The sequence below is a fragment of the Medicago sativa genome, chromosome 3, assembly GCF_051527215.1.
Source record: "Medicago sativa cultivar Bolivia chromosome 3, Bolivia_mono, whole genome shotgun sequence".
In the NCBI taxonomy this organism is placed as follows: domain Eukaryota; kingdom Viridiplantae; phylum Streptophyta; class Magnoliopsida; order Fabales; family Fabaceae; genus Medicago; species Medicago sativa.
In genome coordinates, this window is record NC_140751.1 from 27,053,525 (window position 1) to 27,079,146 (window position 25,622).

At 33.5% G+C, this 25,622-nt stretch overlaps 2 protein-coding genes and 1 pseudogene across 3 annotated transcripts; 2 read left to right on the forward strand and 1 right to left on the reverse strand.

Moving 5' to 3' along the window:
• Positions 1 to 3,910: 3,910 nt before the first annotated feature.
• Positions 3,911 to 5,727, reverse strand: LOC146936809 (pectate lyase 1-like). The gene is made up of 4 exons (XM_085757743.1): positions 5,266 to 5,727; positions 4,489 to 4,844; positions 4,231 to 4,366; positions 3,911 to 4,135 (listed from the first exon to the last, which is right to left on the reverse strand). Exons 1-4 carry the CDS (start codon positions 5,725 to 5,727, stop codon positions 3,911 to 3,913), a joined length of 1,179 nt encoding a protein of 392 aa, XP_085613869.1.
• A 2,446-nt stretch (positions 5,728 to 8,173) lies between these two features.
• On the forward strand, positions 8,174 to 13,089 carry LOC146936810 (protein TAB2 homolog, chloroplastic-like). Its single transcript, XM_085751418.1, has 5 exons — positions 8,174 to 8,671; positions 9,912 to 9,981; positions 11,278 to 11,449; positions 11,764 to 11,907; positions 12,547 to 13,089. The coding sequence occupies exons 1-5, from the start codon at positions 8,190 to 8,192 to the stop codon at positions 12,804 to 12,806; spliced, it is 1,128 nt and encodes a 375-aa protein (XP_085607544.1). The 5' UTR covers positions 8,174 to 8,189; the 3' UTR covers positions 12,807 to 13,089.
• A 1,742-nt stretch (positions 13,090 to 14,831) lies between these two features.
• Positions 14,832 to 19,437, forward strand: LOC146936811 (putative disease resistance RPP13-like protein 1 pseudogene; annotated as a pseudogene). The gene is made up of 2 exons (XR_015030727.1): positions 14,832 to 18,843; positions 19,194 to 19,437. The product of XR_015030727.1 is annotated as a putative disease resistance RPP13-like protein 1 pseudogene (transcript).
• Positions 19,438 to 25,622: the final 6,185 nt, after the last annotated feature.

The window sequence follows — 25,622 nt, forward strand, 5'->3', positions numbered from 1 at the left end:
ATGGGATTTTTTTTATTAAACATGAGATTAAGCACAAGGAGTTTTGGCCGTATCAAATTTCCCTAAACACCAAACCAAAGATGAGTCCATAACAAACAATCAATGCAATGAATTATTTATTTTTGAATTGGTAAAGATTTATCAACTCGAGAGTCGATCTGTACTAAACCGATCAAAGGTACACTGTGTTTGGTTAAATACAGTCCTATGATACTGCCCATGAATTGGTACCACTTTTTGCAGGTGGGGGTGGGTGCGGGGCCGGGAAACCCGTCCCCGTTGGGGGCAGGTCTGGGGGTGAACTTTTTATCCCCGCCGGGTCTGGGGACGGGGGCGGGGCTGGGTACCATCAAACGGGGCTGGGGCCGGGTGCGTTAAAACCCGCCCCCGCCCCGTTGCCATGTCTGGTACATCCGAACAAATCTAATCTGAAATTGTAATTTTGGAAAGAAAAAAAAACATATACAAATTGAAAGATGGGCAAAATTGTCAAGAAAATATAAGTACAAAGTTTTCTAAAACATGGGAAGGAAAAGAAGTCAAGTAAAATGTGATTTTAGATGAGGTGTGGTTGCTATTACTGAGGATCATCACCTCAACTATCTGATCTTGATCAAACAAATTATATTTTAAGAAAATTTTTAACTTTGATTTAATATAAAAATTTCATGGTTAAAATATGGACCGATCAATATTGTGTTTGCGCACTAGTCGGATCTCTAAAGTATGGGTAGAAGGGTAGTATGTGGAGGAAAAAGTAATGTTTTAAAAATCAGATTGGATTGGCTTATTCAATTTGTTGGATCGGAACCATAACTAGTACCGTCCGGACAATCATAGAAACTAGAAGTCCAAACAAGGGGGAAGATATCAAAAAACCGATGTGAATCGATGAAAACCGAAAGATGCGTTGAATTGGACCCGGTTTTTTCTATTGAAGCAGATAAGTGTATATTTATTTATCAACAATTATCTGGTTCAACCATAATTTGATCGGTTGAACCTTGATTTGAAGGTCTCATTGTTTCCATTAGTGAATATGTTATTTTGTCCTCAAATATATACACATCAGTTATTTTCATCCCCAAATTTTTTTAAATATTCGATATGTCCCTGAAGTTTACGGAATTCGATCAAATTGATCCCTCTGTCAAGTCTCGCTATTAAGTATGTCTTACAACCTCCAGGGTTCAAAGTTAAAGGAAAGGAATATATGGTATTCAGATTGCACATAACAAAGTATGGATTGAATCATGCTCCAAGAGCCTGGAACAAAAGGATTGACAACTTTCTAGTTCAACAAGAATTTTTCAAATACAAAGCTGAAAATGTTATGTATGTGAACAAGTGATTTCAATTTATCAGTGAACAAGTGAGCATGGATGAGTTGAAGGATATACATTGGCCAATAGAAGAACAGCTAGGTAATGTTATTTGAGAGTTGTGAAGGTTGACAAATTTGTCAAGTTTAGAAGTATGATACGAATGGTGAAGTTAGAGAATTTTAATTAAGGGAGGATGTTAGTTTTAAATTCAAGTTAGTATAAATAATAAAGTAGTTAAAAGTGTTTTTTTTATAAGTTTGTTAGCTATTTTATTGGAGATTTGTTAGTTTAGGTTGATTACTTGTATAGCAAGTAACTCACATATGATGTTGTATATAAACTTGCAACATCAATTTTTCATTGCTATAATGTGAATAACAAGTTACAATCACATTGTACTTTCTTTCTTCTCTCTCGATTCTTTAAATTCTCTCTCAAAATTTGATTGTTTGTTTTGCAATCTTTCTCTGCTGCGCTAAAAAATACTAGATTTTGAAAATTATATTCATTTTTTTGTTGCAAAAATAATGTTCAAATAATTTTTGGCAAATTCTATCATGTCGTTGCATTCTTGACGATTATAAAATTGTCATTTTAGAGAATGAACTAAACATTAATTTAAATATTATATATTTTTTTAAAATTTCTCAAAATGAAAACTAAGTATTAAATAAAGTAACATTAATTACCTTTTTGGTTGCTCATAAAATCATTTTTATCATTAATTTTTGAATTTGTTGTACACATTATGGTTAAATACATAAAGGTTATGTATAAATTAAAAATATTGATTAATTATTTTTGAAGAATATTGATTACGATTGTATATTTAACAGATTAAATATCATTTTTTTTTTTGTGGTGGTCGGGATTCAAACCCCGAACCTTGCATATATTATGCATTGTCCTTACCAACTAGGAAAGTTTAATCAAATAGGAAAGTTTCCAAAGAAAAAAGAGTTTTTTATTAAATAGTAAAAAATATTTAAAGTGATTTTAAGAGGGAAAAAGAAGGTAGTTAGTGTTATTTTAGTTCATTTTTAGTTTTCCTGAAAAAAAAAAATGTTTTTAAGTGTTTTTGATCAAAAGTGATAGATTTAAAACAATTAAATGCCGACGGCATGGTAGACACTCCCATAATCATTTATGACTATCACACAATACTTTCAAGACAAATATGCATCAATAATGATATAGTGGAATAAAATAAAGTTGGTCACACTAATTAGAACTATAATAGAGGTGGACTGATGTTATAATGTAGTAATAATACGCTAGTTTTTGTCCCGGTAAGCATAGATTAATTGGTAGAGACAATGTATTCTAATATGCAGGGCTGGGGTTCGATTCTAAGACTCTCCATTTATTTACCTTAAGGGATGAATTTCTAGCTGTTAGGCTAATTAACAAAAAAAAATAGTACGACAACGAGCTTGAATCTTCAACGTATACAAGTCAGGCCCGTACCAGATTACACATCCCAAAGTATTCTACACGCCTAAATTTAAATAAATGTACATACTCATTACGCTATTATATATATATATATATATATATATATATATATAATGGAGTTCTAATAGATAAATGAATTTTTTTCTTCCTTCATTTTATTAATTTGAATCTCATACCCAATTAGTTGAGGTTTATCTGTTGTCATTATTCTAATTTTATCCTTAAATTAAAGAGAAATGATAAGTGGATAAAACAAAACAAACACATAAAAGACACCATACTGAAATACGTATAACACGAGTGGCATTTTTGTTATTTTCATTAAAGTATAAGGGCAAGATTGGATTTTCACATATAAGTTGTTGTTCCTCCCTAGTACCAACAACAACAACAACACACCTTTTCACAACCCATTTCTCTCTTCTCTCCCTGAAGATGATGGTGACCGAAAAATAACACAGGTTGCCGGAAGACCTCAAGTGATGGAGACGACGTCGTTGTTGGCATTTGGTCGTCAGATAGGAGTTGCAAAGAGGAAGAGAGCCGAGTTGCAGAGAGAGGGAAAGGGATTGACCGGTGACGAGAGAGATCTCACCGACCAGATGGAGAGAGAAAGAAAGGACTCATGAAACAAACACCGGAGAAAAAAAGACGGAGACAACGCCGGTGTCGGTGGTTGGTCGCCAACGGTGATAGAGAGAATGGTTGTCATCGGCGGCGGTGATAGAGTGAAGTCACGTGGGAGAGAAAGAAGGAAAGGGAAGAAAGAGAAAGAGAAAAGGAAAAAAAAAACATGTACGGTGGTGTCTAAAACGTGTCTATTATTTTGTGTCCGTTTATCATATCTCATAAAAGTTCATTTCAATTACTACGTTTAATGTCATTAATCTAATTTTACACTGAAATGAATTATTGATTCATTTTCTAAATTCGCTAATAAGTGCAATATTTTACCCTTCCCAAACGAACTCAACATTCAATTTGTATCGAGACATGATATATTGTAATACTACTTGTGTGGATATCAAAGGCCATCCTCATTAGTGTAATTTTATTTCCTGTTTATGTATCATACATCAAATCTTATATCTACCGAAAAGTATGTTACAATTCTAACATTGTTTTCTAACTTAACATTTTGAGGTTTTACTGCATTGTAACACGCCGGATGAACTTGTCAATGATCTTACATATTTGGCATCAACAACTTTAAAATTTTGTTCAGGGCTATAATTCGGTTTCGTCACTTGTCCACCTTTTGTTTCCACAAAGGATGCTCCATTTTCAAAAGCGTCCTCAACTGAATAAAATTCCCACGTATCCCCAATTCCATTACTACTTTTTCTCCATGTCACCTACACCAATTATATATTTAATTTAGCACAATCTACTCATTTTATGAACGAAACAATCATAAAAGATTGGTGTAATAATTTCTTGAAATAATTACCTCCTTTTTCCCTCTTGAAGGTGCTATGAAGAGGTTTGATTGACTTTTAAGGCTTGGTTCCATACTTCCACCTATTGCATATTGCACCCATCCCATGTACAAATTATTTGCAACATGTGCATATCCATGACGAATTCTGTAAAAAAAAAAATAAAATTAAATGAATGATAAAACTTATGAGTAAATTTGGAAATATTTTTTTACTTTTAATTTTGTTTATTGTATAAAAAAACTAATAATTTTACAATCATAAATTACCTAGGCATGCGCTGGTGGCAATTAGGTCCAAAATAGTTGTATACAACGGTGACTTTCATGTTTTTGTCTCTCACAAATCCATCATCGTGACCAAGAAGCATAACTTTATTTTGCTCTCTAAACCAATTGTTAGAGATGGTTATATCAGTGGAACCTCGTGTAACGTCTAGAAGACCATCTTGACAATCATAAAGTGTGTTATGATCGATCCAAATTTTTGACGCAGAAACCAATCTGATTGCATCTCCATCAACTTGACCTAATGAAATTATCTTTCCATCGGGACCCATCACCGTTCCAGGAGCTTGAGGTCGACAATGATGAACCCTAATTCCATGGATGATTATGTTGGTTGTCTAATAACAGATAACAAACATGTCATTATAAGTAAGAAAGCTGTAAATGTTGATTGAAATTTTAAAAGAATAAAATGAAATTAACTATAATAATGATTGTACGAACTTGAATGAAAAGAAATTACGGACAAATGTTAGAAAAATGATAGAATTTATCTCAAATTTTAATGTTGTATAAGTTTTGGAGACGATAAAATAAAATCAAAAAGTATTCGTTTCATGTTTTAGATAATATTCTAGTAGATAATGGTATATCAAACTTTTTAACTAGGCCAGTGTTGGTAGAATTTTTTTACATGGATTTTTTATTGTTAAAAAGCTGCATTCTGGGAGACATTTCAATTGTCCATTTGTTTTATCTATAGTTTTGATTTCCAATTCAATACTATTTTGTAATTTTTAGCTTATCATTAGTTATTACCTTATATATCATCAGACACGCATTATCTGCAATATGGACATCGACGCCTCGACCATCAATGGTGGTGAAACTACTGATGAGAAGGGGTTTCACAAGCTTAATATTCATGTTCCTTTTGAATGTGATCCAAACTTTGCCTTGAATCCTAGATGCTCCATATCTCAAGGTTCCAGGTGCTGGATTTAAAGGGTGGTCACTAGGATCAGTAACTTTATAATGGATTAAGTCCTTACCTATGTTGTTTGTCATTTTCCCTACATATCCCACTGAGCAAACAGCAAGTTGTTGTCGATGTTTCCTCCATTCAAGATTGAATCTCCAACATTTATCAATCACATTCATTTCCTTGTCTTCTATCTTAGTTTTCTTGGTAGAACTGGCATTCGTTGTAAAAAATGTGAGCATAACAACAAGTAAAATAAAACACCAAAAGACAGAGTTGATTACTTGATGACAAGCCATGATTCTGTATAAACTTGATTTTAAATTAATTATAATACTAATTGAGTTATTTAGAAGAGATGGATGGTAAGAAGCAAGAGGTTTGCTTGGTTTTTATATTGGAGAATAATGGTGTGAGAAAGTGATAATATAGGTTAAATTTGTTAGTGATTGTTCGAGGTTTGGAAGTTTGTTTGAGTTGTTGTGTTAAGCTTTGGCCAAGGGACTTACTCGTTTAAGAGGGAAACTAAAAATAGAATGAAATAGGGCTTAGTTAGTTTTAAATCATTAACTTAAACCGTGACGATCTAACAATTGGCTAAATTTAGAGATTACCTATAGAAAGTGATAATATGCGGTAAATATATACAAATGGATTTGGACAAACAATACATTGTTTATCATTCTTATTGTTATTATGTTTGTTTATATATATATATATATATATATATATATATATATATATATATATATATATATATATATGGGGGCTGTTAACTTGCACCCACCTAAAAGCACTAAGGTGGAAGTTAACAAGCTGCACCTACTTGTACTTTACTAAAACACCCTTTTGTCTCTATTAAACTTTATTTTAATTAAAAGAACATTTTTGTAAATAGCATAAATAATATTTGTTTATAATAGAAAACATGGGTGTTTTGGTAAATAACTAGTAGGTGCAGCTTGTTAACTTGCACCTTAGTGTTTTTAGGTGGGTGCAAGTTAACAGCCCCCTATATATATATATATATTTGTATGTTTTATTTGTTTATGATGATTGGTGGAGCCAATTTTTTGTAATTTAAAAGTAATTGATTTCAATCTATTACATAATATATTATTAGACTGTGTAATGTTTTTAACTCTGATTTATTATATTATTAATTAAATTCATAGGCCTAACTAAAAATGCATGTCAAATCTCATTCTTATTTTCTTGAGACTAAACAAGAAGTGGAGACTCCTATTAATAATTAACAACGGTCCAAGAAAAAATGAGCTTGTTCAAGAATACTATTATTCATTAGGATCATATGTCTTACAAAGTTTAGAAAAATGCTATGATTGAAGAGTTAGGAGCTATAAACAGAAATAATAGATGGGAGCTCACCAATTTGCTACCAAATAAGAAAGTTATAGATGTGAAATGAATTTTCAAGCTGAAATTAAAACCAAATGGTGACATATCTAAGCATAAAGCAAGGTTAGTTGCTAGAGGTTTTATGTAGAAAGTTGGACTTGATTAGTTAAAAGTATATGCACCTATAGCAAGCTTGAAAGAGTCAGATTGATAGTAGCAATAACTTGTGGAAGGAAATGACATTTGTATCATTTGGATGTAAAATCAATATTCTTAAATGGTCCACTTGATTAACTGGTGTATGTCTCACAACCTCCAGGGTTCAAAGGAAAGGAATATATTGCACAGAGCAAAGTATGGTTTGAAGCATGCTCCAAGAGCCTGGGACAAAAGGATTGACAACTTTCTAGTTCAACAAGAATTTTTCAAATACAAAGCTGAAAATGTTATGTAATAGCAAATGTTATAATATGGTGTTTATCTATCTATATTTTGATGATTTAGTGGGAACTGAAAGCAATTTATCTGAGATAGATGAATTCAAAAGACAAATGATGAAAGAGTTTGACATAAATGGTTTGGGAAGGTTAACATATTTCCTTGGAATATAATTCACTAAAACCTCAAAGGGATTAGTGATGCACTAGAAGAAATATGCAATAGATATTTTGAAGAGATCCAATATAATGAATTGCAATTCTCCCTCTACTTCAACGGAAGTAAATCTGAAACTTGTGAATAATGAAGATTACGAGCTAGTTGATCATACATTGTTCGAATAAATTTTAGGATCTATTAGATATTTGTGCAATAACTAGTTGGTATAATTAGTAGGTTCATGGTTGAAGCTAGAAGCTCGCACTTGCTTGCAACCAAAAAAGTGATGAGATACTTCAAAGAAACTCTAGGATATGACATATTGTTCCCTGCAAATGAAAATGAAACCAATATGATGCTTGTAGCTTTTTTTGGTGTAAAGATAAACAATACAGTAAGTAAAATCACTTTCTGGTGTAGAATTTATGTTTTTGAATAAAATTTTGCAGAATAGTTTACAATGTTATAAGCATCTTTTAAAAAAAAAAAATTAGAATTTTTTAACAAAATATGAATTAAATATAAATTTTTATATGTTTGGTGATTAAAAATTCATATTTAATTTTTATTTTAAAAAAATAATATTTAATTTATATTTTGTTAAAAATTCAAATTTTAGGGGAGATATTTTTACAATATTCTCCACATTTATGCAAAATTGATACATATACATTGACTTAAAAATATGAATAAAAAATGATTAAAAAGTTAATATATTTACACACAAAGAACAAAACATGTGGCAGTAGATAACTACCTCACCCACAAATCAGTTACACACATAGCCATAGCCATAACCATAACCATGGCTACTCTAAGCTTCAACTCCACAAGAATCAAAACCCCATCTTTCAACTACACCAACCCCATCATCACCACCAAACTTTCCTCTTCAAAACCCATCATCAAATTCCCATTTTCCTCCAACAAAAACCACTTCCTTAAACTCCAAACATGTTCTGTTTCAGAAACATCAGCAACAACAACACAGAAAGACATTGAAGAAGAAGAAGAGAAAGAAGACCCAACTGCTGAAACATGTTATCTTGACCCAGAAGCTGATCCTGACAGTATATTAAGCTGGGAGTTGGATTTTTGTTCCAGACCAATTCTTGATGCTAGAGGAAAGAAACTTTGGGAGCTTGTTGTTTGTGATAAATCTCTTTCACTTCAATATACCAAGTATTTTCCTAATAATGTTATTAATAGTATCACTCTCAAGGATTCTATTGTTGCTATTTGTGATGAATTGGATTTACCTGTGCCTAGAAACATTCGCTTCTTTAGGTAAATTCATTACTTTTACTACTTATTGTTTACGTTACGGTGTTACTTGCTGTTTGGATTGACTTATTTGAGCTTATGTACGTGCATAAGCACTGTGGGGCTGTTTGGGAGAACTTATGTAAACAACTTATTAAATAACTATAAGTTGTTTTCAGCTTATTTTCAGTAAACTGATTAATTGTGGACATGTTTGGATTGACTTATTTGAGCTTATTTACTGACATAAGTATTGTCAAACTGTTTGGGAGAACTTATGAAAACAGCTTATGCCATTTTTCATTAACTTTTTTCAACTTATTTTTATAAGTTCTCCAAAACAGTTTATAAAACAACTTTATTTTATATTTTACTATAGAATAGCTTATGTTAGCTTACTCGTGGTTGTGTTGCAGTTTCATAAATATAAAAAAGCATTATGCCGCGGCCTAGATTTTGGCCGCAGAACTTTATTTCAAACCCTGCAAGTAGTTGCTTATTCTGTTGGACACTTTTTGTTGGTTGTTACACTGGTAGGGTGAGAGTAAACCCTTAATTTAATTCCCAAAGTATGTAAAAATAATTAGTCTTTAAAGTATATGAAATTCGTCACTGTATTCCTTGTTGTTAAGATGCTACGGACTATCCCTAAAAAAAAGATGCTACGAACTAACATGATGAGTTTTCATATACTTGAGGGACTAAAACGAATGACTTCATATATTTTAGCGGTTACTTACTATTTTTATATACGTTAGAGACTAAATTGCAGAAAACAATAATTCCTTAGAGTGACAATTACATGTGTGATACTAAGTCCTCACCATAGGACACCATACGTTATCTACTCAACTATGTCTTATGTATTTATTGGATAAAAAAACAAGTCCCGTGTTGATTAGCGATACAACCTAAATAGAGAGTTTATGAAGTGTGTGCAATGCTCAGCTTTCCAATCAGTTTTGTGGAGTTAGTCAGGTCTAAAGTCTAAGAACACTGTCTGAAAGCAATTTGGTTCAGTTTGAATAAGAATCATTCCTTTATTTTCTTTTTATTTAGTTTCTTATGAAAAGTCATGTTCATGCGTGTTGTCTTTAAGACATGTAGGGATTTCACATGGGTAAAATAGAATGAAAGTGTACTAAGTTATTATGTTCTGCTCTATTTACTTTTAATATGCACCAAACATAACATGACTTACATATTATATTATATATTGTTAGAGTAAGGACTATTGATGAAGTGTATTTTTGTTGCGTTGTAGGTCACAGATGCAAACAATTATTACAAAAGCATGTAAGGAGCTTGGCATAAGAGCTCTTCCCAGTAAACGGGTGAGTATGTTTCTGATTCTGCCGTAGTGGCTAGAGTGACGTTTAGTTATGGATTTCTTTTTCAATTGTGATAGAGAGAAGATAGAGAGAGAATGCATTTTTGGAAACAGTGAAAATAATGTTTTGAAAGTTTGTGAATTTTCAAAAGAATCAATCTATTTTTAAAACATATTTTCAAAATCTTCAATAATGTCTTCTCTAATGTTTTGTTTTATCAGTGGAAATGGAAACATGAAACACAAGAAGTAAACGGGCTCTTAACTTGACCATTAGATGAAGGTTCCAATAATGGGTTCCATATGTACTTATTTGTGGAATGTGGAATGTATGTATGACCTCTAATTAACTTCTGAAAGGGAAGGAGTTGATAAATACTGAATGAGATTAATGGCCATGCATTGTCAGAATAAATCAGTTCTACTCTGACATCCAATGAGAAGCTTCCATTTTTCATGTCATACCATATATTCGAAAATACAAAGTGATGTCGCTAAATACTTAGTTTTGATTTGATATCAGTATAAAACTGATTTACACTAACAATGTATAGCCTGAAAATCCATATTCAGTTTAATCACTTTAACTATTTATAAAAAGAAAAAAAAAAGGTTGGAGGGGTAGATATTTGATTGAGATGTGGCCTCCCTGTAGAAATTTGTGAACAATGGAAAGGGGGAAATTTGTAATTGTAGTTGCATTGCAGCTGTTGTAGGTCGATGTTAGTTTGTTTGGACTGGCGTCGGAAAATGCCGAACGCTCGATAACTATTTTTTGTTTTGGCGCTGACGTGCTATGGAAAATTGCTAGTGCGCTAATAAGTAATAATAAAGCAAACACACTGGTGATTTGTAGTCACAATATATTGCAGTTTTCGTGACTGCTGTATTGTGGCTGATCACATTATGAGGTCTGCAATTTCAAATACTGTCTGGTAGACCGGTGCTAACTAAAAAGTGTTGGTTAAGTTAGAGCATCCAAAAATTTGGTTTATTCCCCCTTGTTTCTTTTTTCATCTTAAATTGCTGCATATTTTGTTGTTGATTATGTGCCAGAATCCCCAAAAACAAAGAAGATCCATATTTGCCCATCTTGTTGAAATCAGTAATTTTACATTTGAATTCATGTAACATATGTCTTAATGTGGGGGAAGGTCCTTCCTGACATCAGCTTTTGAATGTTTTTAAGAGGTATTTGTTGCACAAAAGTAAAAGATAAAACATTGTGAATCTTTTGGTGACTCTACTTTTCAGAGGTCCACCGGTGTATATTTTATACGCTTCATTTGATCCTTTTCAGTGCTTGTCATTACTTTTATGGCTAGAGGAACGCTATGAGACTGTATACACGAAACACCCTGGATTTCAAAAGGGATCCAAGCCTCTTTTGCCATTAGACAATCCTTTTGCAACGAAACTTCCAGAAGATCTTTTTGGGGAAAGATGGGCATTTGTTCAGTTACCTTACTCAGGTAAAGTCATCAGCTTTTATATCATCTCTTCAAGAATTGCATGACATGGTTTTTCATGTATTTAGGGTCTTTCGCACATGTGTTTTCATTTTCCTTTTATTGATCATTTTTCATTTTCCTTTTATTGATCATTTACTTTGCTTACACTGGTTTAAAGTTTAGATTGATAGTTACATTACATAGATTATAATTCTCTCATTTTTCAAAAGTCAAATGATATTCCTCTTGTTTTAGTACAAGGCTGTGTATGTTGATACTTTAAATTGTTTTCTTTAGATATATACATAGCTTACTTTCAATGACCTATTTTATAGCTGTTCGAGCGGAGGCCTCAGCCTCAGAGGAAAGATTTGGATATGGTTCTGGGCTAGATCTTGATTTATTGGGTATTGAAATCGACGAGAAGACCTTGATCCCAGGATTGGCTGTTGCGTCTTCTCGTGCTAAAATATTATCTGGTAAAAAATTTCAGTATATTTTGTTCATATATATTCATATTATTTTCTTCGCAACAGATTCATTGTAATTTTAATTAAAAATTACCTAGGTTTAAAAATGAATTTTATATACAGAATTATTTATCGTAGTTGTTCAACAAATTTGTTGAAGAATCAAGAGATATCTTGAGCTCAAAAGTATGCAGCACAGAACTGCAAATACCTATGATGCTATCATACATTTTTAACATTAAAACTCTGTAAATTTGTATAGAAATGTTGACAAAAAAGCTGGACCAGTGTCCTTGATAAAATTTGTAGACAAACAAGAATATGCAGTGAGATAAGCATTTGGTTTTACCGGAGTATGCATATTTCTTAACTTATGACAAACACTTCAGTAAGTGTTTTATAGAGCTCTAACTTATGACATGTTTATAATTTGTTTTCAGCTTATTTCAATGAACTCCATAAAATAACTTATGAAACAATGATAATAGATTATCCAAATTCTTGCTTTGATTGTAGAATTATCTTATACATAAGCACTAAATTAAGCTATTTACTCAAATACATTCTTAATGTGTGCTATATCATGATCAAGTATGCTTCTTGTAGTTATCATTTACTTTTATTAACACTCACCATTTACTGTGACAGCTTTTATGAATGGATTGGAGCTCTGTTCCATTGAAACGGACACTGCTCGCTCTAACCTGACTCTTTCGGTTGGAATTTCGACTCGGTATGTATATGCGACCTATAAGAAAAGTCCTACCTCAACTAAAGAAGCTGAAGCTTGGGAAGCAGCTAAGAAAGCTTCTGGAGGTTTGCATTTCCTAGCAATCCAAGATGAGTTAGATTCTGAAGATTGTATTGGCTTCTGGCTTTTGCTAGACTTGCCACCTCCACCTGTATAATTGTACAAATTATTGACTGAATTTTGAAAGAACAAAATTATTACAATAGAATCACTACCTAGATTTCAGAAGTTTTTCCAAGGTTACAAAGTTTTGTAGTATTATCATTTTCAATCTTTTACTACCTCTGCCCTTAAATATAAGCATCATTTGAGAAGCAAAAAAAAAATGTCCTCAAGTATAAGTTTTATTTTAAATTACGAAATTCGTTATTATTTACCTCTTATTAATATTATTAATTAATTTATCTAGATTGATAAAAAGTCAAAATCTGGTATATCAATACCTATAGGTCAACTTAGTAATATTCATATACAATATGTGTACATTATTTATATTTCTAACTTTTCTTAATATTTGTGAAAAGTGCTCAAAAGGGTTAGTATAAAAGCCTTTTTTTTTTTTTAACCAAAAAAATTTGTTACTGTACTCTTTTCCCACCTAAGGTTTTCTATTTCTTAATGCACTCATTATGTGAGTTTTTAAAATCTATCTGTTATATTTAATAAATCAGACCCTCAAAACTTTATGCCGACACCTCATACGTCAATTGCCACATCACTAAATATATGATGTGGCGTAGTTAGGAAGCATGCTTCCTAATTACTATATGAACAATTCCATAGGTTATGAACAATTATAGGTCATGTGTAATTAATAGTTCTTTTTTAGTAAACTATTCACAAGCTAAATATTCAAGATATCCGCGCAACATGTGGGCTTATATCTAGTTCCTCTATTGTATTAGGTCTTTGATTTCTGGTGCTTTCATCATTGGCTCCAGCAGTTTAACTTAAAGGACTAATTTCCTTCCTTTTTTTTGTTTTTTTTTTTGAGTCGGGCTAACACCGATCAAGTCACTATCTTAGCGGTGAGGACAAGGAGAGTCGTAAGCTTCTACTTCTAAAAACCAATATCTATCATCATTAGAATTTCGAACAATTTTTAAATACTAGTCCATAATTGACTATACATTGAAACGGTCCACATTAGAATTTATCATTCAGACTTTAAAGATGGCAATTGCTTTTAAAGTGTGGAAGTTTTCTTTGTATATCTATTATTACTATTACAATTCATTCACATCTGAGGCTTCTTGAGTCTACCTTTACCATATGCACTGCCAACCATCCATAAACACTACTGTTGTCCATTCATTCACATGCTAAATCCTCTTGAGTCCTCTAGAAAATGCAAATTTGAATCACATTCCTAAAGTAAAAATGTATATAAAGCATCTTCTTTTAAAAGATTCCGATGGCTTTAATTGAGTGTGCAACTTTTCCTTTTTCTTTGCATCAATTCTTTTGTGGGATGTGGGTCCAATATTAACCACTGCTGAGCTTTTCTTTCCAGCTTTTAAAAACATTATATTGTCCATTCATTCACATGCTTAGTAGAGAAACTTGCTTCAAAATTCTGCTATTAGCTACACGTTTCATACTAGCTGATTTGCTTTTACAAGATCAACAGAAGATGGCTGCAACTATGATAGGAGGCGCTTTTCTCACTGCAACTGTCCAGACCTTAGTAGAGAAACTTGTTTCAACAGAGTTTCATACTCATCAGTTATCACATTTAGAAAGGTTATCAACATAATCTCTAGTGCATTATTTTTAAATTTTAACACAGGTGATAAGAAAAATGACAATATGATACATTTATTTTTAGTATATGAGAGGACATTGACTAGAAATTGCATATTTGAACCACTTTCCTAAAGTAAAAATGTATATAAAGTATATGCTATTTAAAGATTCCGATGGTTTTAATAAGTGACCAATTTTTCCTTTTCATTGTATCAATTATTTTGTAAGATGTCGGTCCAATATTAACCATTATTTCTCTCTGAAACTATATTTTACTGAGGATGTGTCATGTCTTTGTTTTGGGCCCATGCAATATTAACCACTGCAGAGCTTTGCTTTCCAGCTTTCAAATTTTGTTTTTTACCTAACCATTGAAAAACAGTACTGTTATCAATTAATTCACATACAAATAAGTCTTCTTGAGTTTACCTTTACCATATGCACTTCCAACCACTCAAAAACAGCACTGTTCGTGTTATCCATTCATTCACAAACAAGTCTTCTTTGACTCTTTGCTCCTTACTGCTATCCCTTAATCTTCAAAGCTCTTAATTTCCACCAAAATATCATACTATTATCTACAAGTTCCATACCTTAACAATATCAACAGAAGATGGCTGCAACTATGATAGGAGGAGCTTTTCTCTCCGCAACTGTTCAGACCTTAGTTGAGAAACTTGCTTCAAAAGAGTTTCTTGATTACATCAAAAACACTAAGCTGAATGTCTCACTCTTGAGGCAGCTCAAAACAACACTGCTCACTCTTCAAGTTGTGCTGGATGATGCTGAGGAGAAGCAGATCAACAATCCTGCTGTCAAACTATGGCTTGATGACTTGAAAGATGCTGTCTTTGATGCTGAGGACTTGCTCAATGAAATCAGTTATGATTCCCTTCGATGCAAGGCGGAGAATACACATGCTCAAAACAAAACTAATCAGGTGTGGAACTTCCTTTCATCTCCTTTTAATAGCTTCTACAGAGATATCAATTCTCAAATGAAGATCATGTGTGAAAGGTTGCAATTGTTTTCAAATCATAAAGATGTCCTTGGTTTGCAAACTAAAAGTGGTAGAGTTTCTCGTAGAACACCTTCAAGTTCTGTGGTAAATGAATCTGTCATGGTGGGTAGGAAGGATGACAAAGAGAAAATAATGAACATGTTGCTTTCAAAGAGAGACACAACCGACAATAATATAGGTGTTGTTGCAATTTTGGGCATGGGAGGTTTAGGAAAAACTACCCTTGCCCAGCTTGTTTACAACGATAAAGAAGTTCGACAACATTTTGACTTGAGGGCCTGGGCTTGTGTGTCTGAGGATTTTGATATTATGAGAGTAACCAAGTCTCTCCTTGAATCTGTCACTTCCAAAACTTGGGATAGCAATAATCTTGATGTCCTTCGTGTTGAGTTAAAGAAAAACTCGAGGGAGAAAAGATTTTTGTTTGTGTTGGATGATCTGTGGAATGACAATTATAATGATTGGGGTGAACTAGTGAGTCCCTTCATTGATGGAAAACCTGGAAGCATGGTGATTATAACAACGCGCCAACAAAAAGTTGCTGAGGTGGCACGCACATTTCCTATACATGAACTAAAACTTCTATCAGATGAAGATTGTTGGTCTTTACTCTCAAAGCATGCACTGGGAAGTGATGAGTTTCACCATAGTATAAACACAACCCTTGAAGCAATTGGCAGGAAGATTTCAAGGAAGTGTGGAGGATTGCCAATAGCTGCTAAAACACTAGGAGGACTTCTACGTTCAAAGGTAGACATAACAGAGTGGACTTCAATTTTGAACAGCAACATATGGAACTTGCGAAATGATAATATTCTTCCTGCATTGAATTTGAGTTATCAATATCTTCCCTCTCATTTGAAAAGATGTTTTGCATATTGTTCAATTTTTCCAAAGGATTACCCATTTAATAGGAAAACATTGGTTTTGTTGTGGATGGCAGAAGGCTTCCTTGATTGTTCTCAAGGGGGAAAAGAGTTGGAGGAATTAGGTGATGATTGTTTTGCTGAATTGTTATCGAGATCGTTAATTCAACAATTAAGCGATGATGCTCGTGGAGAAAAGTTTGTCATGCATGACCTTGTCAATGATTTAGCTACATTCGTATCAGGAAAAAGTTGTTGCAGGCTTGAATGTGGTGACATCTCTGAAAATGTCCGTCACTTCTCATATAACCAAGAATACTATGACATTTTCATGAAGTTTGAGAAGTTATACAACTTCAAATGCTTGCGAAGCTTCCTATCCACTAACTCCACGACATACAATTACAATTACTTATCCTTCAAGGTGGTTGATGATTTGCTACCATCACAAAAAAGGTTGCGTGTTTTGTCACTAGCAAGGTATCCAAACATCACCAAGCTGCCAGATTCAATTGGCAATTTGGTGCAGTTGCGGTATCTAGATATCTCCTTCACTGAAATCAAAAGTTTGCCTGATACAACATGTAACCTTTACAATTTACAAACCTTGAATTTATCAGAATGTGACAGTCTCACTGAATTGCCAGTACATATTGGAAATTTAGTTAGTTTACGTCACCTTGATATAAGTGGGACTAACATAAGTGAGTTGCCTGTGGAAATTGGGGGACTAGAAAACCTTCAAACTCTCACCCTTTTTTTAGTGGGTAAGAGACATGTAGGGTTAAGTATCAAAGAGCTAAGGAAATTCCCAAACCTACAGGGAAAACTTACCATCAAGAACCTGGATAATGTTGTTGATGCCAGAGAGGCACATGATGCCAACCTGAAAAGTAAAGAGAAAATTGAGGAGTTAGAGCTGATATGGGGAAAACAAAGTGAAGAGTCACAAAAAGTGAAAGTTGTGCTTGATATGTTACAACCACCAATAAATCTGAAGAGCCTAAATATTTGCTTGTATGGTGGTACAAGCTTTCCGAGTTGGTTGGGAAATTCTTTGTTTTCTAACATGGTATCCCTTTGTATAAGTAATTGTGAATATTGTGTGACACTTCCACCCCTAGGGCAGTTACCTTCTCTTAAGGACCTAGAAATATGTGGTATGGAGATGTTGGAGAAAATTGGCCCAGAGTTCTATTATGTGCAGATTGAAGAAGGCTCCAATTCTTCCTTCCAACCATTTCCATCCCTTGAGTGTATAAAATTCGTCAACATGCCAAATTGGAATGAATGGATTCCCTTTGAAGGCATAAAATTTGCTTTTCCTAGACTTAGAGCTGTGGAGTTACATGATTGTCCAGAACTAAGGGGACATTTGCCTAGACATCTTCCTTGCATAGAAGAAATTGAAATATCAGGTTGTTCTCATCTATTGGAAACATCATCTACTTTGCATTGGTTGTCTTCAATAAAAAAGTTGAATATCAATAAACTAGGTGAAAGGACACAATTGTCATTGCTTGAGAGTGATTCTCCGTGTATGATGCAAGAAGTAGTTATTTGTGAATGTGTTAAGTTATTAGCTGTGCCAAAATCGATTATGAGAAGCACTTGTCTTACACACTTGGAACTCTATTCTCTTTCTTCTCTCACTGCATTTCCCTCAAGTGGTCTACCCACTTCATTGCAATCACTTAAAATTCAAGAATGTGAGAATTTATCCTTCCTTCCTCCTGAAACGTGGAGCAATTACACATCACTTGTGAGGCTTGAGTTATGGTGGAGCTGTGATGCACTTACATCCTTCCCACTTGATGGTTTCCCTGTCCTCCAAACACTTTCGATACAGTATTGTAGGAGTCTGGATTCGATTTATAATTTAGAAAGGTATTCAACTCGGTCGTCGAACCTCGAATCACTTAGAATCAAATCCCATGATTCAGTTGAATTATTTGAAGTCAAGCTTCAGATGAACACGCTCACGGCTCTTGAAGAGTTGGCCTTGGATTGTCAGGAGTTATCATTTTGTGAAGGAGTTAGTCTACCTCCAAAATTACAATCAATTGATATTCGGTCCCAAAAAACAACACCGCCGGTTACGGAATGGGGTCTCCAAGATCTGACCGCTCTTTCAAGATTGATTATTGGAAAGGGTGATGATATATTTAACACCTTGATGAAGGAGTGGTTGCTACCCATCTCCCTTGTGTCTCTATATATCAGGTATCTCTCTGAAGCGAAGTCGTTTGATGGAAATGGGCTTCGACACCTCTCCTCTCTCCAACATCTCTGTTTTTGGGATTGTAAACAGCTTCAGTCATTGCCAGAAAGTTGCCTCCCTTCCTCACTGAAATCACTTGGATTGTATGATTGTAAAAAGCTCAAGTCATTACCAGAAGACAGCCTCCCTGACTCTCTTAAGAATCTGGTCATTGGGGATTGTCCATTGTTAGAAGAAAGGTATAAAAGGAAGGAACATTGGTCCAAAATTGCTCACATCCCTTTCATAGATATAGATCATGAAGTCACAATATTGTAGACAAGTTGTGTTCCCGTTTCAGGTACGTTTTCCTTGTGGATCTGACTATCACGTATTTTGTTGACGTTAATAAGAAATCTCTTAATATTTTAATATCATCTCATGGGTCCTCTGTTACGTATGTATTGCACAGAATATTTATTTATTTATTTATTTATTTTTTTATATTTTTCTTATTCCCAAAATCAATTAATGTAGCTTGGGTAGTTTGATATAATAGAACTACACAAGTCATGTTGGAAAATTGGATTCTTATTACTTTTTGGGCTTATAAAACTATCTTTGGTCTGTAATATTTGCACAGAATCAAATCTTATAAATGGAATTGTCTTTGGAGCTAATTAAAGGAAAATGCTTATTTCATCTTTTCAGGAGATCAACGCCTATTTGGATGACAATCAGCTCACTTGACGAACACTCATGTCTTTCAATTCATTTTTGTTATAACATGCATGATCCGGTCAGACAGATTACAATGCTGTAGGATTTGTAGTATTATTGCTTTGTAGCTTCAAGCGAATGTTCATATAATACTGTTTGAAATCTACTGTTTTGTTATAACATGAAGCATAAATAAATGGAATGTAGAAGAATGAATGTTGTTATTGGTTCTAAATATTGGCATCTTTTGTTTGAGTAACATAAATATTGATTTTTATGGAAGACCATAAATGTATGGAGTTTGTGTTGTGATAAAGATCAAAGGATTGAGTTCAAAATCAGACACAGAGGACAACACACTATGTTTGCACAGTTTTGAGAATTGAGAACGGTTTGATTTGAGGTAACATATAGATGTGAATTTCACAATGACCAATATAGAGTTGATGGATAGATTTGGTGTCAAACAAGAAAGAAATAGAAAGTTAATAACCGATTTAGTTAATCCGTTTTTCTGTGTTAGTTTATATTTATGTTAAGAGTTAATTACACTATTTATGCAAAAATGAAAATTGAGTGCAGGATTAAATAAGGAGTTTATTTTTTATAATCATGATATGGTTTAAGGATGCAAATGATCAATGGCTGTTAACTATGATATTATTACTACTAAGAGAGAGCTCAAAACATAATGTCTAAACAAGTTAATAGACACCGCAAAAATCTTCAATTCTATATTGGTGATGTTGTGTATCTCAAACTCCGTTTCACAAACTCCGTCCAAAGTTCTATGGTCATTTCAAGATTCTTGATTGCATCAAGTTTTTTACCGGATTGAATTACCTCAGCCGATTGCACCAAATATTCACAATGTTTTTCATGTTTCACAATTAAAGTCATGTGCTCAACCGGTTGCAATTTCCAGCCCTCACATTACTACAGAACCAGAGGTCATTTTGTATATAAAAATGGTGATAAGGGGCCTTGTAGCAGCCACCAAAGTCATTGTCAAACGAAAACACCGCCCTGCAACTGCTGAAAACGTTCCCTAATTTTAAAAGATCAGGTTGTTAGCATATTCCCATTTGAAACCAACTTGGTTAGTAGTAGAGTCATATGGCCAATAATGAAAACACACAATATTCTATCATCATTCTCTATTACTCATGCAGAAATTTGTTAGTTTAGCTCTTTGCATCATATTAATTCCATTGTTTAAGCTGAGATTCTCTTGGTTCTCCCTAATAATCTAAATACTATTTGAAAAAGAAAACAATAATAAAATAAAAATATACAAATATTTGTTTAATTTGCTGTAATGATTTCATGTATCGTTTTTTTTTTTTTTTTTGTGTGGCTAATTTCATGTAGATAATTGTTTTATCTTGGTTTTCGGGTGTCAAACATTGATTAAGTTTGAACCTTTTAAACCGGTGATATCTTATTTTTTCTTGGGAAGGGAAAAAGTAAGCAAAACCCTTGAGAATCGAGGTCCGGGAGTTGTTTTCGCTACGGGAAGGTGTTAGGCACCCATAACGACTATAGTATCCTATAGGAACCGTCTTTAATTTCTACGCGCGCGCTTTATTTTTAAATGCTATTTTGAAATGATATTTACACCTAAGGGTTTTCTAAATGAAGAATTGGAGGGAGAAGAATGTTTTTGAATTTTTGTTTTATTTGAATTGAAGGAATTTTGTTCCTTGCCTACGTACCCGTTTAAGGGATCAAATCCACCGTAGTTCTCTCTCAAAAATGTTTTTGTTTTTGTTGATTGATTTTAAGTTGGAAAATTGGAATTTTGAAGAATAGAGATTGAGAGGCCTTAGAGGCATGAGATTATGAAATTGTGAGGTTGAATTAGTCATTTGCAAAATGTGGTCTAAACATGGTTAATTTTCACTGAAATTTGATTAAGAAAATGAAAAGGGAAAATACAATGGGATTTTGATCCCAAGGTTTATTTGGAAAATGGTTTGAGTGAAGTTTGTTCATGTTTTTTTGGAAAATTGATTTTTTCTAAGTATAAAGCCTAGGCATTCATCTAAACATACAATCCTAAACATACATCTAAACATGCATATTCTAGCTACATACCTAAAGTGAAGTGTGTGCATGTGTCGGTGCTTGTGTCGGTGTACATCATTAGAGTCCATTGTCCTTTACATCATACCCTAGATACATTCTATGGCCTCTTTGCCAAGAAATTAAAAATTGCATGAAGTAAAATACAAAGAATTCCTAAGTATCACATTCTAATTTTTTGGTGAAACTTAAAGTGCAAGAAATTAAAGTGGAGAAAGAGATGGGATGTGGAATGAAATGGGAATGCTTATGGAGAATATGAGACATGAAATGAAATGGTTAGTAACACATGACAATATCAAAGGAAATAAAGCAAGAGAAACACTAGAACATAAAGGATAGAAAATGAGTGCAAACATGGCTAAAATTTGTTCATAGAATGCAAGAACCATATGACCTATAATTCTCACATTCCAATACATTTTTAAAGATTTAGAATCAAGTCTTGGAATGGGAATTGAGGCAACATGATTTACTTGGCATTTTAAAACAAACTTTAAGCATATTTGCATTATTTAACTACACAACTAACTTGTAAGCTAAGTAACTAATCAAGATTCATACTCATGCATTAATATCAACACAAACAGTGGCTAAAACTCCCTCAAATCAAGTGGCATAGGTCACAAGTGTTCATCAAGCAATTTGGATTGAAATCAAGCAAAGTTTCATTCATTTTTTAGCACAAAATATCACAAAAATAGTAAGAGAATTAGCCACATTATGTTCACCAATTTTTAATATGCAAGATTGTCACAAGAACACCACAAAGTTATCAAGAAATGTGTATGAATTTTTTTAGAATTTTTTAGAGAATTTTTGACCATAAAAACACATGTAAATTTCACAATTTTTAACAAACAATGGTAAACTCCTAACAAGAAAATACTACCTATTTTTTAACCAAGACTTAACACATAAAAACACCAAAAAAATTGTCAAGAAAGCAATCAAGAACACCTAGAAATTTTTAGGAACTTTTTAGAAGGGTTTTGGGCAGACAGGGGTGTAAATAGCCAAGAAACAGCACAAACATGCAGGAAAGGGGGGTGTATACAGCAAACACACACAGCAAGGTCCTAAGGAGAACGAAAATGGGCTACAGAGGCTGGGTATGGGTCGGTTAGGGTTCAACCCATGGGTTGAACCGGTTTGAAGGCATATATATAGCCTGAACCGGTCCAAACTCCCATTTCAACACTCCCTTTCTCTCTCTAAAGTTTAAAAATGCTCTCCCTTCTCTCTAGGACTTGCAGATCGGAGAAGAAGGTGGGACGGCGGCCGGACGTTGCTCCGACGCGGTGGTTGGCCATGGCCGCCGCCGTGTCGGAGCTTGAACTCCATTTTTTCTGAAAATTTTTACACCGGCCTCTTCCTCTTCTCCTCCTCGTTACGGATTCATGCTTAGATTTCACAAATCAAGCTTCGCATTGCCTAGATCTACAGAAAATTCGAAGAACCAAAACGAAACAAAACGAAGAGTGAGATGACGTTTGTTACCTTGTTTCTGAATGCTGGAAGGTTCCAGAACGTTAATCTTTGCTTGATTCATTCACGTTTTGCTCTTTTCTTTCCTTCGACTTGTTTTCGGATTCTTCTTTCACGATCTGGACTTGTTGTTGCGATGTTGTTGCGGCTTGTGATGAAACCCTAGGGTTTTGGATTGACTTTGTTTCGGTCTTGATGGAACCGGTTTGATCTTGATGAATCTGCTCCCGTTGAACTTGATTCGTTCTTGACACTGGTTTTCTTGATCCTTTCTTCTCTGATTCACTCCAAACTTCGAATTCCTCTTCTTCTCTGATCTAACACGCGCCTCTGTGATCGGTGCTGGAGTTTGTTACGCTTCGTAACGAATTCGCACCTTGAATTGCAGAGTTGATGCTGTTCTTGCTCGATGATGATGATACTTCTGAGAGTTTTCTGCAAATCTTGTGGAACCTTCGGAATTTGTTATGAATGATTCGAATTTTTTTGTTATTTCTGGAATTGGTGCATTTTCGTATTGAATTTTGGACGAAATTGATATGTTGCTGAAAAATCAGTGGTGAATTCGAGTGAATTTGGCCTGGATTTGTGATGATTCTGGAAAAATTGGTGAATTAGGGTTGAAGATGAAGATGAATCTTCATCTTGTTCTTGCTGGTTTTTCGGTTTTGATCTGAATGGAAGAGAGAGAGAAAAGAAAAAGTTGTTAGTGCTGAGTTGTAAGAAAGTGAATGGTATCTTTGACCCTTTGACTGTGATGTGGCTTATATAGCTGATGACTGTACTGCCTGGACCAATAACAAACTGCCATGTGGCGTAACTAACTTGTGGACAAATAAAGGACTGACACGTGGCACCTGGACTAATGACTTGGACAATTAAGGACTAAAATGCAATTTTTAGGAATTTAGGACTAAAATATAAAAAAGTAAAAAAATAAAACGAATTAAAATTGGTAATTGGAAAATAACGTAAAGTGAAACGAATAAAATTGACAAAACGGACTAAAACGAACCAACGGCCTAAATGAGGTACTTTAAAGTAACCTCTCTCTGCCGAAATTTCATGTGAAATGACCAAAATGCCCCTAGGGCAAAAACGACTGAAAATGACTCAGATACAAATTTTAAAATGGATTTTTAACAAGAAATTGAAGCAAAGACTCATACAAGTAAAATTAAAAGACTCAGAGAGAATTTTTAGAATTTAAACAGGGCTTTGACACATGAAAAGACTAAAATGCCCCTAGGGACAAAACTGACTCAAAATGACTTCAAATGTAATTTTTTGAGATGGATTTTGACATAGAATGAAACAAAGACTTATTCAGACTCCTCGAAAGGACTCAAACAAAATTTTAAAAGACTTGGAAGAAATTTTGACATAGGAAATGACTAAAATGCCCTTGGGTGTGAATTTTGCAAATAACATTGAAATAAAATGCAGAGAAAAATGTAATTGATCAGAGACAGTTCAAATGACTTATAATGCAAGAAAAGAAGAATTGAGTTAGTATTTTTAGGTCCAAAATTAGGGTATAACAATAATGATTAAGAGCATAAAGGGATTTGTGTAGTTGACAAACCATATTAGATGACTTCCCCTGAGCAACGAACCCAGGTGGTTGCTCCATATAGACTTCCTCTTCAAGATTGCCATGTAAAAATGCATTTTTTTTATATCAAGTTGATGGAGAGGCCAATGTCGAATGGCTGCAATGAAGAGAAGGATTCTAACTGATGCCATCTTAGCAACAAGTTAGAAAGTGTCACTATAATCCAACCCAAAAATTTGAACCCTTGACAACCAACCGAGTTTTGAAACGATCAATGTTACTATCTGGACCGACCATAATAACAAGGCCATCAGGTATCAACTCAGAGGTAAGAGTTGGACTTTATAATCTTAGAGTGTGTTTGGATGGGGGAATGTTTTGAGGGAATGTAATGTTATGAGGGAATTCAAATACTTTGAGGTGAATTTCATTGTTTGGATGGAGGAATGTAATGTAATGTTATGAGGGAATTCAAATACTTTAAGGTAAATTGCCTAGAATTTTAAATTCTTTAAAATTTCCAAATTACCTCATCCAAACACACTCTTAAGGGAGAGAGTAAAATGGTCATTAGGATAACTTTATTCGATAATAATATTCTTTTCCCGTTTAATAAAATAAAAATAACAAGCTCTCATAAATGTTAAGCGCCCATTATGTTCCTGTAATATTTGCAATTATGCTGCCAATGGGTGGTTGTGATAATGACATTATGTATATATGTTTTCTGTTGCAATTATGCTGCCAATGTTAACCTTTTGTGTACAAGTGGTATGCATTCCTGTGCTCTCTCAATCAAATGGCTTGAAAATTTAAGATCTTGGATTTTGTTACAATTTTTAAGATTTCTGTGTTTGTTTGTTTTTTTTTTTTTTTGGTAAAGGATTTGTAAGATTTCTGTTGTTGACACATGTTTTACTAATTACTATATATCTCAACAACAATTTTGGAAGCATAAAGAGCAATTTTTTTATTTTAAAAAAAAACGGTGAAAAGGGCAATAGAACATAATTTCCACTAAACTGTAGATAAAAGTTTTTGGTGGTTAAGTACTCATTTAAATTCTAAGCATTCATGATAAGGATTTAAAGTATAAAGTTTATTTTATTTTATTTTGGTACAATAATAACGTTTTACAAAGACATCGAATGAAAATTAACTATTTTAGATATTAGTGGAAATAAATGATAAATGTTGCATTGTTATTGTAAAGTGACAATTATTTTGAGTAAAAGAAAAAATGTTAAAGAGACAATAATTATGAGACGAAGGGAGTATTTAATAAAAACACC